Source organism: Lacerta agilis, chromosome 3 (genome assembly GCF_009819535.1).
Source record: "Lacerta agilis isolate rLacAgi1 chromosome 3, rLacAgi1.pri, whole genome shotgun sequence".
NCBI classification, from domain to species: Eukaryota; Metazoa; Chordata; class Lepidosauria; order Squamata; family Lacertidae; genus Lacerta; species Lacerta agilis.
In genome coordinates this window covers 101,532,657-101,544,540 of record NC_046314.1, presented here as the reverse complement: position 1 = coordinate 101,544,540, position 11,884 = coordinate 101,532,657, and the positions used below count along the sequence as shown (strand labels likewise).

General features: G+C 46.5%; 1 protein-coding gene across 1 annotated transcript in view; it reads left to right on the top strand.

Annotated features, from left to right (window-relative positions):
* The first annotated feature begins 4,356 nt into the window (after positions 1–4,356).
* The window catches only part of PPP2R5D (protein phosphatase 2 regulatory subunit B'delta), a 47,180-nt gene continuing 39,652 nt past the window's right edge, over positions 4,357–11,884 (top strand). The window contains 2 exon segments of the mRNA XM_033144952.1: positions 4,357–4,479; positions 9,072–9,188. Of these exon segments, the coding sequence (XP_033000843.1) occupies positions 4,453–4,479; positions 9,072–9,188 (144 nt within the window). The 5' untranslated portion in view covers positions 4,357–4,452.

Here is an 11,884-nt window from a genome sequence, read left to right as displayed (position 1 = left end):
ACTGGGCTGACAAAGTAAAGCACAGGCTGATTCTCTATGCTTAGAAGGCTGTTACTCCTGTAGCTCAAAATAAACCCATGGTGTATTATAAGTAAAGAGTGGGGCCTTCCTTATTTTATAAGAAGAGCCCTGCTGGGTCCAGCATCCTGTTCTCACACAAGCAGGACCCAAGCACAAAAGCACCCTCGGCCCCTGTAGTTTCCAGCAACTGGTATTCAGAAGCATTGCTGCATCTAACTGCGGAGATAAAGCACAGCCATCATTAATAGTAGACAGCGATAGTCCTCTCCGCCATGAATTTGTCCGATCTTTTTTTAAAATCACCCAGGTTGGCGGCTGTCACTGCTTCACTCACTATGGAGCGAGTTCCATAGTTTTAACTCTTATTTGTACTGAATTTTCCCACATTTGGCTTCATTGGATGTTCATAAGTCCTATTGTTATGAGACAGGGATAAAAGCTTTTCTTTGTCCACTTTTTCCATGCTGTGCAAAATTGTAAAAAATTCTGTTATGTCACCTCTTACTTTAAACAACAACAAAAGTTCCAAATGCTGCAACCTTTCTTCATAGACAAATTGCTCCACTTCCTGATCATTTTGGTTGCCCTTTTCTGAAGCGTGTTATTATTTTGTTCAATCTGATATGATCTAATTACAGTTTTTTAAAGTTTTATGTTGGTGTAACGAGGAAAGTGTATTTTTCTGCTTTGAGTTCCTAACCCTATACCACAGGATATTTAGAGGGGGAAATATACTGCAATATCTGAAAACCATGGTTTGGACATTTGTGGCCGGGGAAGAGGTGGAAGATACTGTTCACTACGTATTGTATTGTTCCCTGTGTAATCCTCTTGGGGTAGGTTTTTGAAAGAGATTATTGTTTCTTTATTGGACAGTAGGAAATGATGATACAGTAGGTATTTATTGTAACCCACCCATCTGACCAGGTTGCCCCAGCCACTCTGGGTGACTTCCAACAAAATATAAAAGGCCACAACAAAATTAAAAGCTCATCGAAACAGGGCTGCCTTCAGATGTCTGCAAAAAGTCATATAATTGTTTTATCTCTTTGAAATCTGATGGAAGGGTGTTGCACAGGGTGGGTGCAACTGCTGAGAAGTGAGGGAACCATCAGAAGCCACAGAGATGGACCTCAGTGTCCAGGCTAAACGATGGGGGTGGGGTAGCTCCTTCAGGTACACTAGTTGATTGATATACATACAGTAACGTATTTAAAGTTTCTTAACCAATCAGATCAGACTAAAATGTAGCTTACAAAATGGGGTAAAATGTGCTGGAGATCCCCTGTACTTATATGTCTCTCTTAAGTTGATTATGCCCATATTTTTGTGTTGACCACAGGTTTTTAGCAAATAAACATGACTGATTTGTGACACAGAAACCGTCCTGGGATGACACATCAGGTTGAATCCCCCTATCTAAAACCTCCTTTAAATATCTACTAGAACCAAAGGGTGGGAGCCTCGTCAATGGAAGCCATGTAGAAGGACTTCCACTTGCACAATAGGGCTTTTCCTCCTCTCTTCCCCCTTCATCCCCCAAAATGGGCTCTAGGGGTGATGGGAGAAGCAGAGAAGCCTCAGCACTGGGAACCAGTGTGGTGTAGTGGTTAAGAGTGGTAGTCTTGTAATCTGGTGAATTGGGTTCGTGTCCCCGCTCCTCCACGTGCAGCTGCAGGGTGACCTTGGGCTAGTCACACTTTTCTGAAGTCTCTCAGCCTCACTCACCTCACAAAGTGTTTGTTGTGGGGGAGGAAGGGAAAGGAGAATGTTAGCCGCTTTGAGACTCCTTCGGGTAGTGATAAAGCGGGATATCAAATCCAAACTCCTCCTCCTCCTCCTCCTCCTCCTCTTCTTCTTCTTCAGCAGAGGAAGGCTTGGAACCAAGGGAGCGGTGGTGGGGCACTGAAGACAGGTCAGAGGATGAAGGTTAGGGCAGAATGGTTGGATGCTGAACAAGCAGCAGGCTTGAGTGAGAAAGAGGAAGAGGAGGCAGAAAGCACTGCAGGTGTAGAACAGGCAGCTGCAGAGGTGGGGCCTGAGGCTGCAACAGATTATTAATAATAAATAATGATGATTATGTTATTTATACTCTGCCCTTCTAGCTGGGTTTCCCCAGCCACGCACAGAAGACTGCTAGTCCTACTGTACTCAGCTTCCCTCCTCCTTTGTCTCCAAGGGCATGAAGAGTTCTGCATGTTGCAGTACAGAGAGCACCTCCCCAATGGAGTTCACGACTGCTGGGGAAAGAGCCAGACAGGAGGTACAGATTGTTAGTTCTGGCAACTGCTTTACCATGGACAGTCTTGCCCATAGGTTTCTGTTTGTACAGTATTCTGTTTCCTTGAATAAATAAGCAACTTATTCTGATGGACCCCAGTCTCACATGCATGTCCATATTCCCTGAAACAACACAGAACACCGTTTACAAGACCTTCAATCCTTTTTTTTTTTTATTAAGGGCTGCGTGCTTAGAGATTGTGATATATTTGCATTATCATACCTTATTATCAAGGGTGAGGGTGGCGCTGTGGGTTAAACCACAGAGCCTAGGGCTTGCTGATCAGAAGGTCGGCGGTTCAAATTCCCGTGACAGGGTGAGCTCCTGTTTCTCGGTCCCAGCTCCTGCCCACCTAGCAGTTTGAAAGCATGTCAAAGTGCAAGTAGATAAATAGGTATCGCTCCAGCAGGAAGGTAAACAGCGTTTCTGTGCGCTGCTCTGGTTCGCCGGAAGCGGCTTATTCATGCTGGCCACATGACCTGGAAGCTGTATGCCGGCTCCCTCGGCCAGTAACGCGAGATGAGCGCTGCAATTCCAGAGTCGGACACAACTGGACCCAATGGTCAGGGGTCCCTTTACCTTTACTAATATAGTGGTGCTGTTTTCGTCTGATTATATTATGTTTTATTATTGTACTGGGCAACTTGCTGCAGTTTGTACAGACTATTTTAAGGTTACTGGGGGTTTTAAAGTTTGTTATGTTGTCGCTGCATATTTCAGAATATTTTCTTGAAAAATGGTTCAAATGTTTTTAGATGAGTAATTTTTTATTGCCCCGTTCTGTCTCCCCTCAGAAGAAAGTCACATTGTTTTTAGTGGGACTTACTCCCAGGTTAAGCGCTACAGTAGCTGGATTGCAGCCTTGCTTTGTTGGGGCAGTCACGTTTGCAATTATATCTGGACCCACTGGAAATGTCTTTAACTGCATTAGGATACATTACTGGGTTCTGGATCTTAAGTATTCTTGTTTGTTACATTTTATATTCTTTATTTTCTCCAAGGAGCTCAGAACTAAATACCCAACTCACTTCTAGTTAGTTGTGTTTAGGATTTCAGCCTTTTTGTTTTCACATTCATTCTCTCCTGACAAAGTTGGACACAAACCAGCCAAAGCTAAGCTAACGTAAATCCCACCAGTTTCAACAGGAATGTTAAGCAGCGCTTAAACTCTCTCATGTGGTTCTACTGAAATTTTAAATTTCTGAATTATTGTTCCAGTCCTCTGTCTCAAGTTTGTTTTCTCTGACCGATTGTGGATCTTGATCAGGAGTTGGGCTGTATAACCCCCATTTTCCTCTAACAGTCTTCAATTGTTATTATTATTACTATTTTAAAATCTCTTATGGTTCCTCCTATTGTTGAATTTTTATTTTTTTATTTTTTGCCGCTTCATATAATAGCAGAACCTCGTACTTGAAGGAGCAGCATCCAAAACATTATTAATGGCTTGCACTTTGTGTGTGTGTGTGTGTGTGCATTGTGCAAAGAATTATAACTGCAATGCAGTTGTCATTCTTTGGGAGCTGCTTCATTCACGGCAACCTTTCACTTCGTGGGGTTGCCTTCTCCATCGGCGTTTCTCCTTGACAATGACACAGAAAAGAGGCACACAGAGAGAAAGAGGCCTGCCCGCTGCACTACCCCAGTTGGTCCCTTATTTCACAAAAGGGCGCCCAGTCGCGGCGTCCACATCTTCACGGCACCCACACCCCTTCCAATTTATTCGAAGCAGCCATGGTGACCTATATCCATAATCCGGCAGCCCCCCCCCAACCCGAGCAGCCGGCGGCAGAGAAGCCCCCTTCGCCCCCCTGCCGCTTTCCTCCTCTTCCAATCCCACTCCTCTTTCCCTACAACCGCGGCGGCGCCTTTTTGCAAAACCGGCAGCGGCCTCCTCCCGCCCTCCCCAGCTGCCATTCAAACAGGCCCTCCAATGGCAAAAATCGGCGCGGCAGCCGGCGGCCAATGAAGCTAAGGCAGCGAGGCGGTTGCCAGGCAGGTTCGGCCGAGCTGGTCCAATCGGGGGCTCACCCAACCCAGCGCAGAGGGAGGAGGAGGCGGCGGCGGCGAGGAAGAAACCGAGGGAGGGCGACGAGAGGAGGCCGGGCCGGCGGCGGGGAGAGGCCGAGCGAGCGCTTTCGAGGTCCGGGATGCCCTACAAGCTGAAGAAAGAGAAGGTGAGCGAGCGGGTGGCGGCGCCCCGGGGTCGGACCACCCCTTTCTCTCGCACCACTCCGCCCCAGGGCCAGGTTGGTGGGGTGGGCGGGAGCGCCCTGGCGCCAAAGCCCTTCCCGGGGCCTGGCGGCATCCGTGCTCCGGGGCCTCCGCCGGGAGTGGAACCGCCCCGCGCGCCGAGGGGGCCGAGGACGCAGGCAGGAAGCAGCTGCACTTGCAGCAGCCCGGTGCTTCGACGCAGGATCCGTGTAACACACACACACACTCATCCAGGACGAGCAAATCAGTGCACACACCTGCAGGTCTAGGTTTGCAACACACACACACACGTATGTATATACTATGTAGGAAAGGGCGCACTGACCAGACAATGCACCACATATTTGTTATTACCCCTGAGCGCGGGCCTATTGGGTTAAGCGCGCGCACGCACACACACATCTTTATATCAATATCTGATTCACATATATATGGGAAAGGCACTGACCGGGCAACGCACAACATATTTGTTACTACACTCTTAAGCACGGGCCCTCTGGGTTAAGCATACACAAACACATATGTATCTTTATTTCTGTATCTACATTATATATTTAGAGAGGGGGCGGGGGGGGGGGAGAGGACGCACAGGCCAGACAATGCACAGCGTATTTGTTGTTACCCGTGGGGACGAGCCCTGGGTTAAGCGTACACACAAACACATATGTATTTCTATCTGTCTTTAAATCTGATTGCAGGAAAAGACGCCCTGGTCAGAGACAATGCACAGCCTATTTGTTGTTACAGCCTCTGAGCACGGGCCCCCTTGAGTTAGGCGCGCACACGAGCGCAGACAGACAAGCACCCACACGGGGGAGAAAATGTCCGCACCCGTGCAGGAGCCTTGCACCTGGGGAGAGGCGGGCTGAGGAGGGTGGCGGCGGCGGCGGCGTTAACACAAGGGTGCTCACGGGCAAGAGGCCGTTGCATCCTGGACGGGGTGGAAGGGGAAATGCAGGGGCCGAGAGTAAGGCGAGGCAGGGAAGAGAAGCGGCGATCGCAGCATGGTGCATAGGCAAGCGCCGTTGCATGGCACGGGAGGGGGTTGGGTTGAGTTGAGTGCTTGCTTGCGGAGAAAGAGGGAATCTACTAGTGACGGTCTCCGAGGCAGTGCCGGAAGCGGGTGGGGTGGGGAGAAACCCAACACGTATCTGGGCCTGGGCATCCTAGAATGCAGTGTGCGCGCGCGCACTGATAGTGAAGGATGCGCTGCGCTTCTTTGTATGCTTCCTTCGCGTCCATCGCTTCCGGTTCGGGGGCTCCCTGTGCAGGCGTGTGCGCCGTGCCCGTGCCTGTGTGTGTGTGTGTGTTGCATTCGGAGGTCAGACTAGCACAATGGACCTCACACTTGTCTTGCCATGCAGCAGGGGGAGGCCTAAGGACAGATTGCTCCCTTTAAATCGGACCGGTGCGTTTTAAGCACAAAGTTATGGGAAAGAGTACAGATTCAATGTTGCCTTTTGCAGTGCATAGCAACCACACCTAGGTGGCACTGGGGCAGATGCATATTTAGGCAAGTGGCAGGAGCGTCACACTGTGGAAGTGGGGCAAATTCAAGGCCCGTGTAGAAAGGCACTGCCAATATGATATTAGGAAGGATGTATGTGCATGTAAAGAGGAAGAATCTTGGGGGGAAAAGGGTTTGTGTTATTTTGTGTGGGGCACAGAGTTCATGTGTGCGCTATGTGCAAATGCAGAGGAGGCTGTATAGGTAGTGTAAGCTAAGTAGGAGTGCACAGAGAATCGTGTGCAGACATTACCAGGCATTTGTGCATAACTTTAAGGGGATAGAAGACAGAACTCCTGTGAACTACTGTACGCTGCAGAAGTATGCAGAACACAAACAAATGTGCAGAGTCTAGAATCCGGAGCAGAGTCCGAAAGTAATGTGCGTATCCGTGTAACATGCAATGTAGGCGTGGCGCCTCTGTGCAACACATGGCATGTGGCACAAATGTGTGGATCAGTTGCAGAGAGGAAGTATGCAAAGGGGTTTGTTGGCATGCTGAGCTAAAGGTTCGTGAGTGCAACATTTCTGCTTGTGGAAGTGGGCATGCATTGCATAGGGAAGGCTGCATGTTCAATTTCCAGAAGCTCTCAGTAGGGCCAAGAAAGACTTCTATCTAAACCAGGGGTAGGCAACCTAAGGCCCGTGGGCTGGACAACTGCCTTGTCAATCCGGCCCGCGGACAGTTCGGGAATCAGCATGTTTTTACTTGAGTAGAATGTGTGCTTTTATTTAAAATGCATCTCTGGGTTATTTGTGGGGCATAGGAATTCGTTCACCCCCCCCCCCAAATATAGTCAGGCCCACCCCATGGTCTGAGAGACGGTGGACCGACCCACGGCTGAAAAAGGTTGCTGACCCCTGATCTAAACCCTGGAAAATAGCTGCCAGGCTTTAGATGGCTTTGATGTTAGAATAAGACCTGTTCCTGTGTGCCAATGTTTACCTTCATGAAGCAGGAACCTGTAAATAATCATAATCATAAATTTCTTATACCCCACCAGTGTTCGAAACTCCCATTGCTCTAGGCGCATTTTGCGACTGCGAATTTCATTAGCGTGAGCAATTTCTGAGCTCTGGGTGCGGCACTGTCCCTAAAATTTCGGATTAAAACTGCGGAGTGGAAGGAAAGGAGGACCTTTTTTCTGCCTCCCCACTTCCAGCTACTCTCCGAAGACTGGAGAAGAGACCCTCTTAAGAATATTAGGGGGTTGGGCAGGGGAAGGACTGGACCGTGTGAAAAATGAACATAGTATTCTATCTGCAGTTCATTCATTTTCAGCTTTGTATTCTTGTTATTTAAAAAGTGTGCCTAGACATTACGTTGTGGTGCCCATAACCTAGATTTAAGGTGCCATTTAGCTCCTAGCTTCATATCTTAGTTTCTAACACTGTACCCCACCCATATGACTGGGTAACCCGTGCCATTCCGGGCAGCTTCCAGCAAAATACAGAAGGGAAAAAAACCACATCAAGCATTAAAAGCTTCTTGAAACAGGGCTACCTTCAGATGTCTCCAAAAGTAATGTAGTTGTTTATCTGTTTGACATCTGACTGGAGGGCGGAATTGAGAAGGCCCTCTGCCTGGTTCCTTGTAACTTCACTTCTCGCAATGAAGGAAGGGCCAGAACGCCCTTGGAGCTGGACTTCTTTGCCTGAGCTGAATGATGGGGGGTAGAGACACTCTTTTGGTATACAGGGCTGAAGCTGTTAGGGCTTTAAAGGTCAACACCAGCACCTTGAATTGTGCTTGGAAACATACTGGGAGCCAATGTAGATCTTTTAGGACCAGTGTTATATGACCCTTCCCAGTCACCAGTCTAGCAACTGAATTTGGAATTAATTGTTGTTTCCAAGTCACCGTCAGAGGTACAGTAGTCCCTGGTTCCGATTTAAATGAGAGGTATCATCTACATACTGATGAACACTCAGCCCAAATCCCCTGATGATCTCTCCCACATTTTATTTGAGCAGCGGATATGGACCTTAAAGGCACAACACAGAATCTCTTCACAATATGGTTATCAAACACATGCATTTCACAGCAAAAGAAGAAGAAGAAGAAGTCCTGCAGCATGGATACTATTTGTTATTATTTCTACCCCACCTTTTCTCGAACAAGCCCGTTTTGCTCCCCATTTTATCCTCAAAGCAACCCTGCACCGTAGACTAGTCTGAGAGTGAATGGCTGGCTCAAATTCACTCAGCAAACTTCATGGCTGAGCGAGGATTTGAACCCTGGCCTAGTCCTTGTCCAGTACTCTTAACCACTATGCTGCACAGGCTCACTAAAGCGTCATTTCCCGCAGCAGTCCATCACATGCGCCTTGGCTCAGGTCAAATTCCCTTGCGAAATATGTTTTAATATAACCTGTAAATGTATTTTCCTTACCTGTGATGAAGTTTGTTTAGATTGTAGCCTGTACACACTTGCCTGAGAGAGAGCCCCACTGAATTCTACCTTGGTCAGTACGGCTTCTGTCTGTGTTAGGGACGAAAAAATAGGCCAAATACAGATTTAGTTGACTGTCCACACACCAGTTGAATGGAGCTCCCGCCCCTCAGCTTGAGAACCTCTTTTCAGTTTTTCCTCCAGTCTTTGTTCTCAGCCTGCATTGCAAACTGCTTTCTAAATAGCAGTTTACTAGCATTTACTTGCTGTTGGCAGATAAGCCCTTTCCCATGGAGGATGGCAGGAGCAGAGACTCAGCTGGTCTGGCTAAGGCAGAGAGAGCAACAGGCTGCAAAACAGGCACCAGTGGGTGGGACTTCAGTAGAGTCAGGTGCCCTTTTTAAAGGGAAGAGAATTGACCGTTCTAGCAGGAGCTCTTGGATGATGATCAGTGTGTTTCTTTACACAGACCTTTCTCTTGCGCCAGGAAGAGTGTGTCTCTTGGGCACCGACATGGAGAGCATGGTATAGGAGCCTATTTATGGGATGGTGTCTTCTTTTTCTGTTGGGGTTTCATGATCCACGAACTTTGTTAAGCTGTTGCTAAAACAGTGCATCTGAATGTGTGTTTTTTTCCTGTTCCTTTTCTTCCTTAGGAGCCTCCAAAGTCTACTAAAAGCACTACAAAAGCCAGTAGCAGCAGCAGCAGCGGTGGTGGCGGCAGCGGCGGCAGTGGTAGTGGCAAAGATGGAGGCACAGAGAATTCAGAAGAGGTAGGATGTTGAAGACATCATTTGCATGATGTATGTTGCAGTCTGGTTGGCTTAGAGGAGCCTTCCCCGACACGGGGACCACCAGATATTTTGGGCTGCAACTTCCGTCAGTGTTCCTGATAGGTTATTGTGGGATCAGAGAGGGAGAAGGGGATTGGTAAAGGAAGAATGGAAACCACTAGTAGAAATAAAAGCTCTACGCAAGCCGAAAAAGCATGTGAGAGCCTGCAGTATGTGGTGGTTTAGCATGTAGCATAATAATTAAGTGTCTGAACTATAAAATTCAAATCTTACCATTGGTGTTGGAACTCCTGAAATTACTTCCATTCAAGCCACACGGCCTCAGCAATTCCATTTCCTCATCTGAAACATGGTGATTATAATAATGACATACCTTATGTGGTTGTTTTACGGATTGCAACAAAATCATATACATAAAACAGTTTGGACAATTTTTAATTTTGTATAAGTGTTGAATATAATTCATCTGTTGGGTTTTGGTAATTTGTGATTATTTCCTGAGCTCTGTTACTTACCCTCTTATTTAATTATAAAACATGGCCGTTTTAGATGAAAAATAGGCAGAACCTATTTTATTGGGGGGGGGTTAAATTAAGAGGGATAAAGGGTGAGAACTAAACCTTGTGGGAAAGGAACCGAGCAGAAGACTAATCAAGTGTGTGTGTCTAGGGTAGGTGGAGATTACCAAAATACTTTTTTGGTGCACAGAATTAATGGCAGAGAAATTCAAGTGAAGGATGTTTAGCTTAATTGATGGCATTCATGGAACTGACTGTGGTAGAAAAGCATACAGGTTGCGGACTTGTTTTCAACATCTAAAAGAAGATTTTGCATTTTCCCCCTCCTTGAAATTCAAATAAGTGGCAGTATTATAAATAGAAAGAAAGGAGAAAGGTTAGAACAAAAGTATCTGTTTGTCTATTTAGACCGAAACATCTTTTGGGGCTGCAGGTGTTTTTGAACTACACCTCCCATCATCCTGATACTGGCCTTGCTGGTTAGGGCTGATGGGAGTTGTAGTCCAAACATCTGGAGGACACCAGGTTGGTGAAGTTTGGGTTAAAGGGACAGCAGTGCTGCAGGATTTGATGTACAAGGGTTCTTCTTCCCATGGTACAATGTGTGTATTGTCAAAGATGAGGATGCCTGTGTGGTAGTGAAGTTCTCTTAGAGTTAATCCTTTGTTGAGGCTTCCCGATGAGGTTCTGGTACATATGGTTCCCCCTCTTTGGGGTCTGTTTCCATTTAGCACTGACACCTCAGCCTTAGAAAACATGAGGTGGTCTTAATTTGGAATGATTTAAGTTTCCCATTCAGAAACAAAGGTCCATTTAATGGTCACTCGAAGATAGGGCTGGAAAAATTCCAGCTGTTTTGTTGCTTGGGTTCTTAAACTCTTGATGTTGTCATCTAGGAATTGGAAAGGTCTCTGCAGGATCTGCTAATAGCTTTTAAAAATGGAGGCCTAGGATTTGAAATTATTTTCATCAGCTGTGAGTTTGGAAGAAGTTTTTTGAAGTCGAGATTGCCCCGAAGATATATCCTCCGATCAATAGCTTTTAATAAGTCGGGGCAACTCTAGAAAAATAAATTCTAGTACTGTACTAAAATATGTAAACACAATAGGGAATTCCACCTGGTGTATATTTGCTCATTGTGTCCCAAGTAGGAAGAGGAACACCATCCACTGTGTTGTTCAGCAGATATATTGGGGGTTTCCCTTGACATGACCCAGGGAGGAGTCAGGCTAGCATTTCTTGAGTCAATGGAAGATTCCTATTTTCCTACTTGAATGTGTTGGTGGTAGACCTCTCCTTCCTATTTTGAACCACAAGAGTCCTAAACACTAGCTTTTCAAGGTCAGATCCCTTTGATAATGTTATTGATCACACCTGGGTTGCCGGGGTGGGGTGGGGGTGGGGGAGAGAAACTGTGGCTCTCCAGAAATAGTTGGACTTCTAGCTCCCACCATCTGTGACCTTGGCCATTCTGGTTGGGAGTTGGGAGTCCACAAATGCCCTTTCTTTGGATTAAACCAAACAGTGTATTGTGGAAAGCTTTCTATCTCATAACGCAGTGAGGACAGGGTTATGGCTTTCCCCGAAGGTAGCTGTGGTTGCTCTCAGATGCAGTGGAAAATGCTGTCCCATAATTTTAGAAGACATCTGAAGGCAACCCTGTTTAGGGAAGTTTTTAATGTCTGATGTTTTATTGTATCTTTAATATTTTGTTGGAAGCTGCCCAGAGTGGCTGGGGAAACCCAGACAGATGGGTGGGGTATAAATAATAAATTATTATTATTAGTGTTGAAGTAAGATTCAACTTGGGGTGGGCAGAGGGGTTTATCGGTTTGTTCCTGTTCTTGTTGTTACGCATTTAGTGTTTTTATCTTGTGTTTTTATGTTGAGATCTACAGATGAAGGGTGGTATACAAATTTAATCATCATCATCATCTCTGGTTGCAGAAACAGACTTCTTTTATAGGCTTGAGGTAGAGTAGGGTGAAGAAAGGGACTAAGTAAGCACCGGGAAATGTCTCTCTTCTTGTATTGTCGTCTTGAAGACTTACTGCAAGTCCTGACATTCAGGGACAAGAGCCCCTTTCATCCAGTGCAGGAACGCTTATTCACAGATATATATATTCGTGGGCATCAAGGCCATATTCACAGCATACA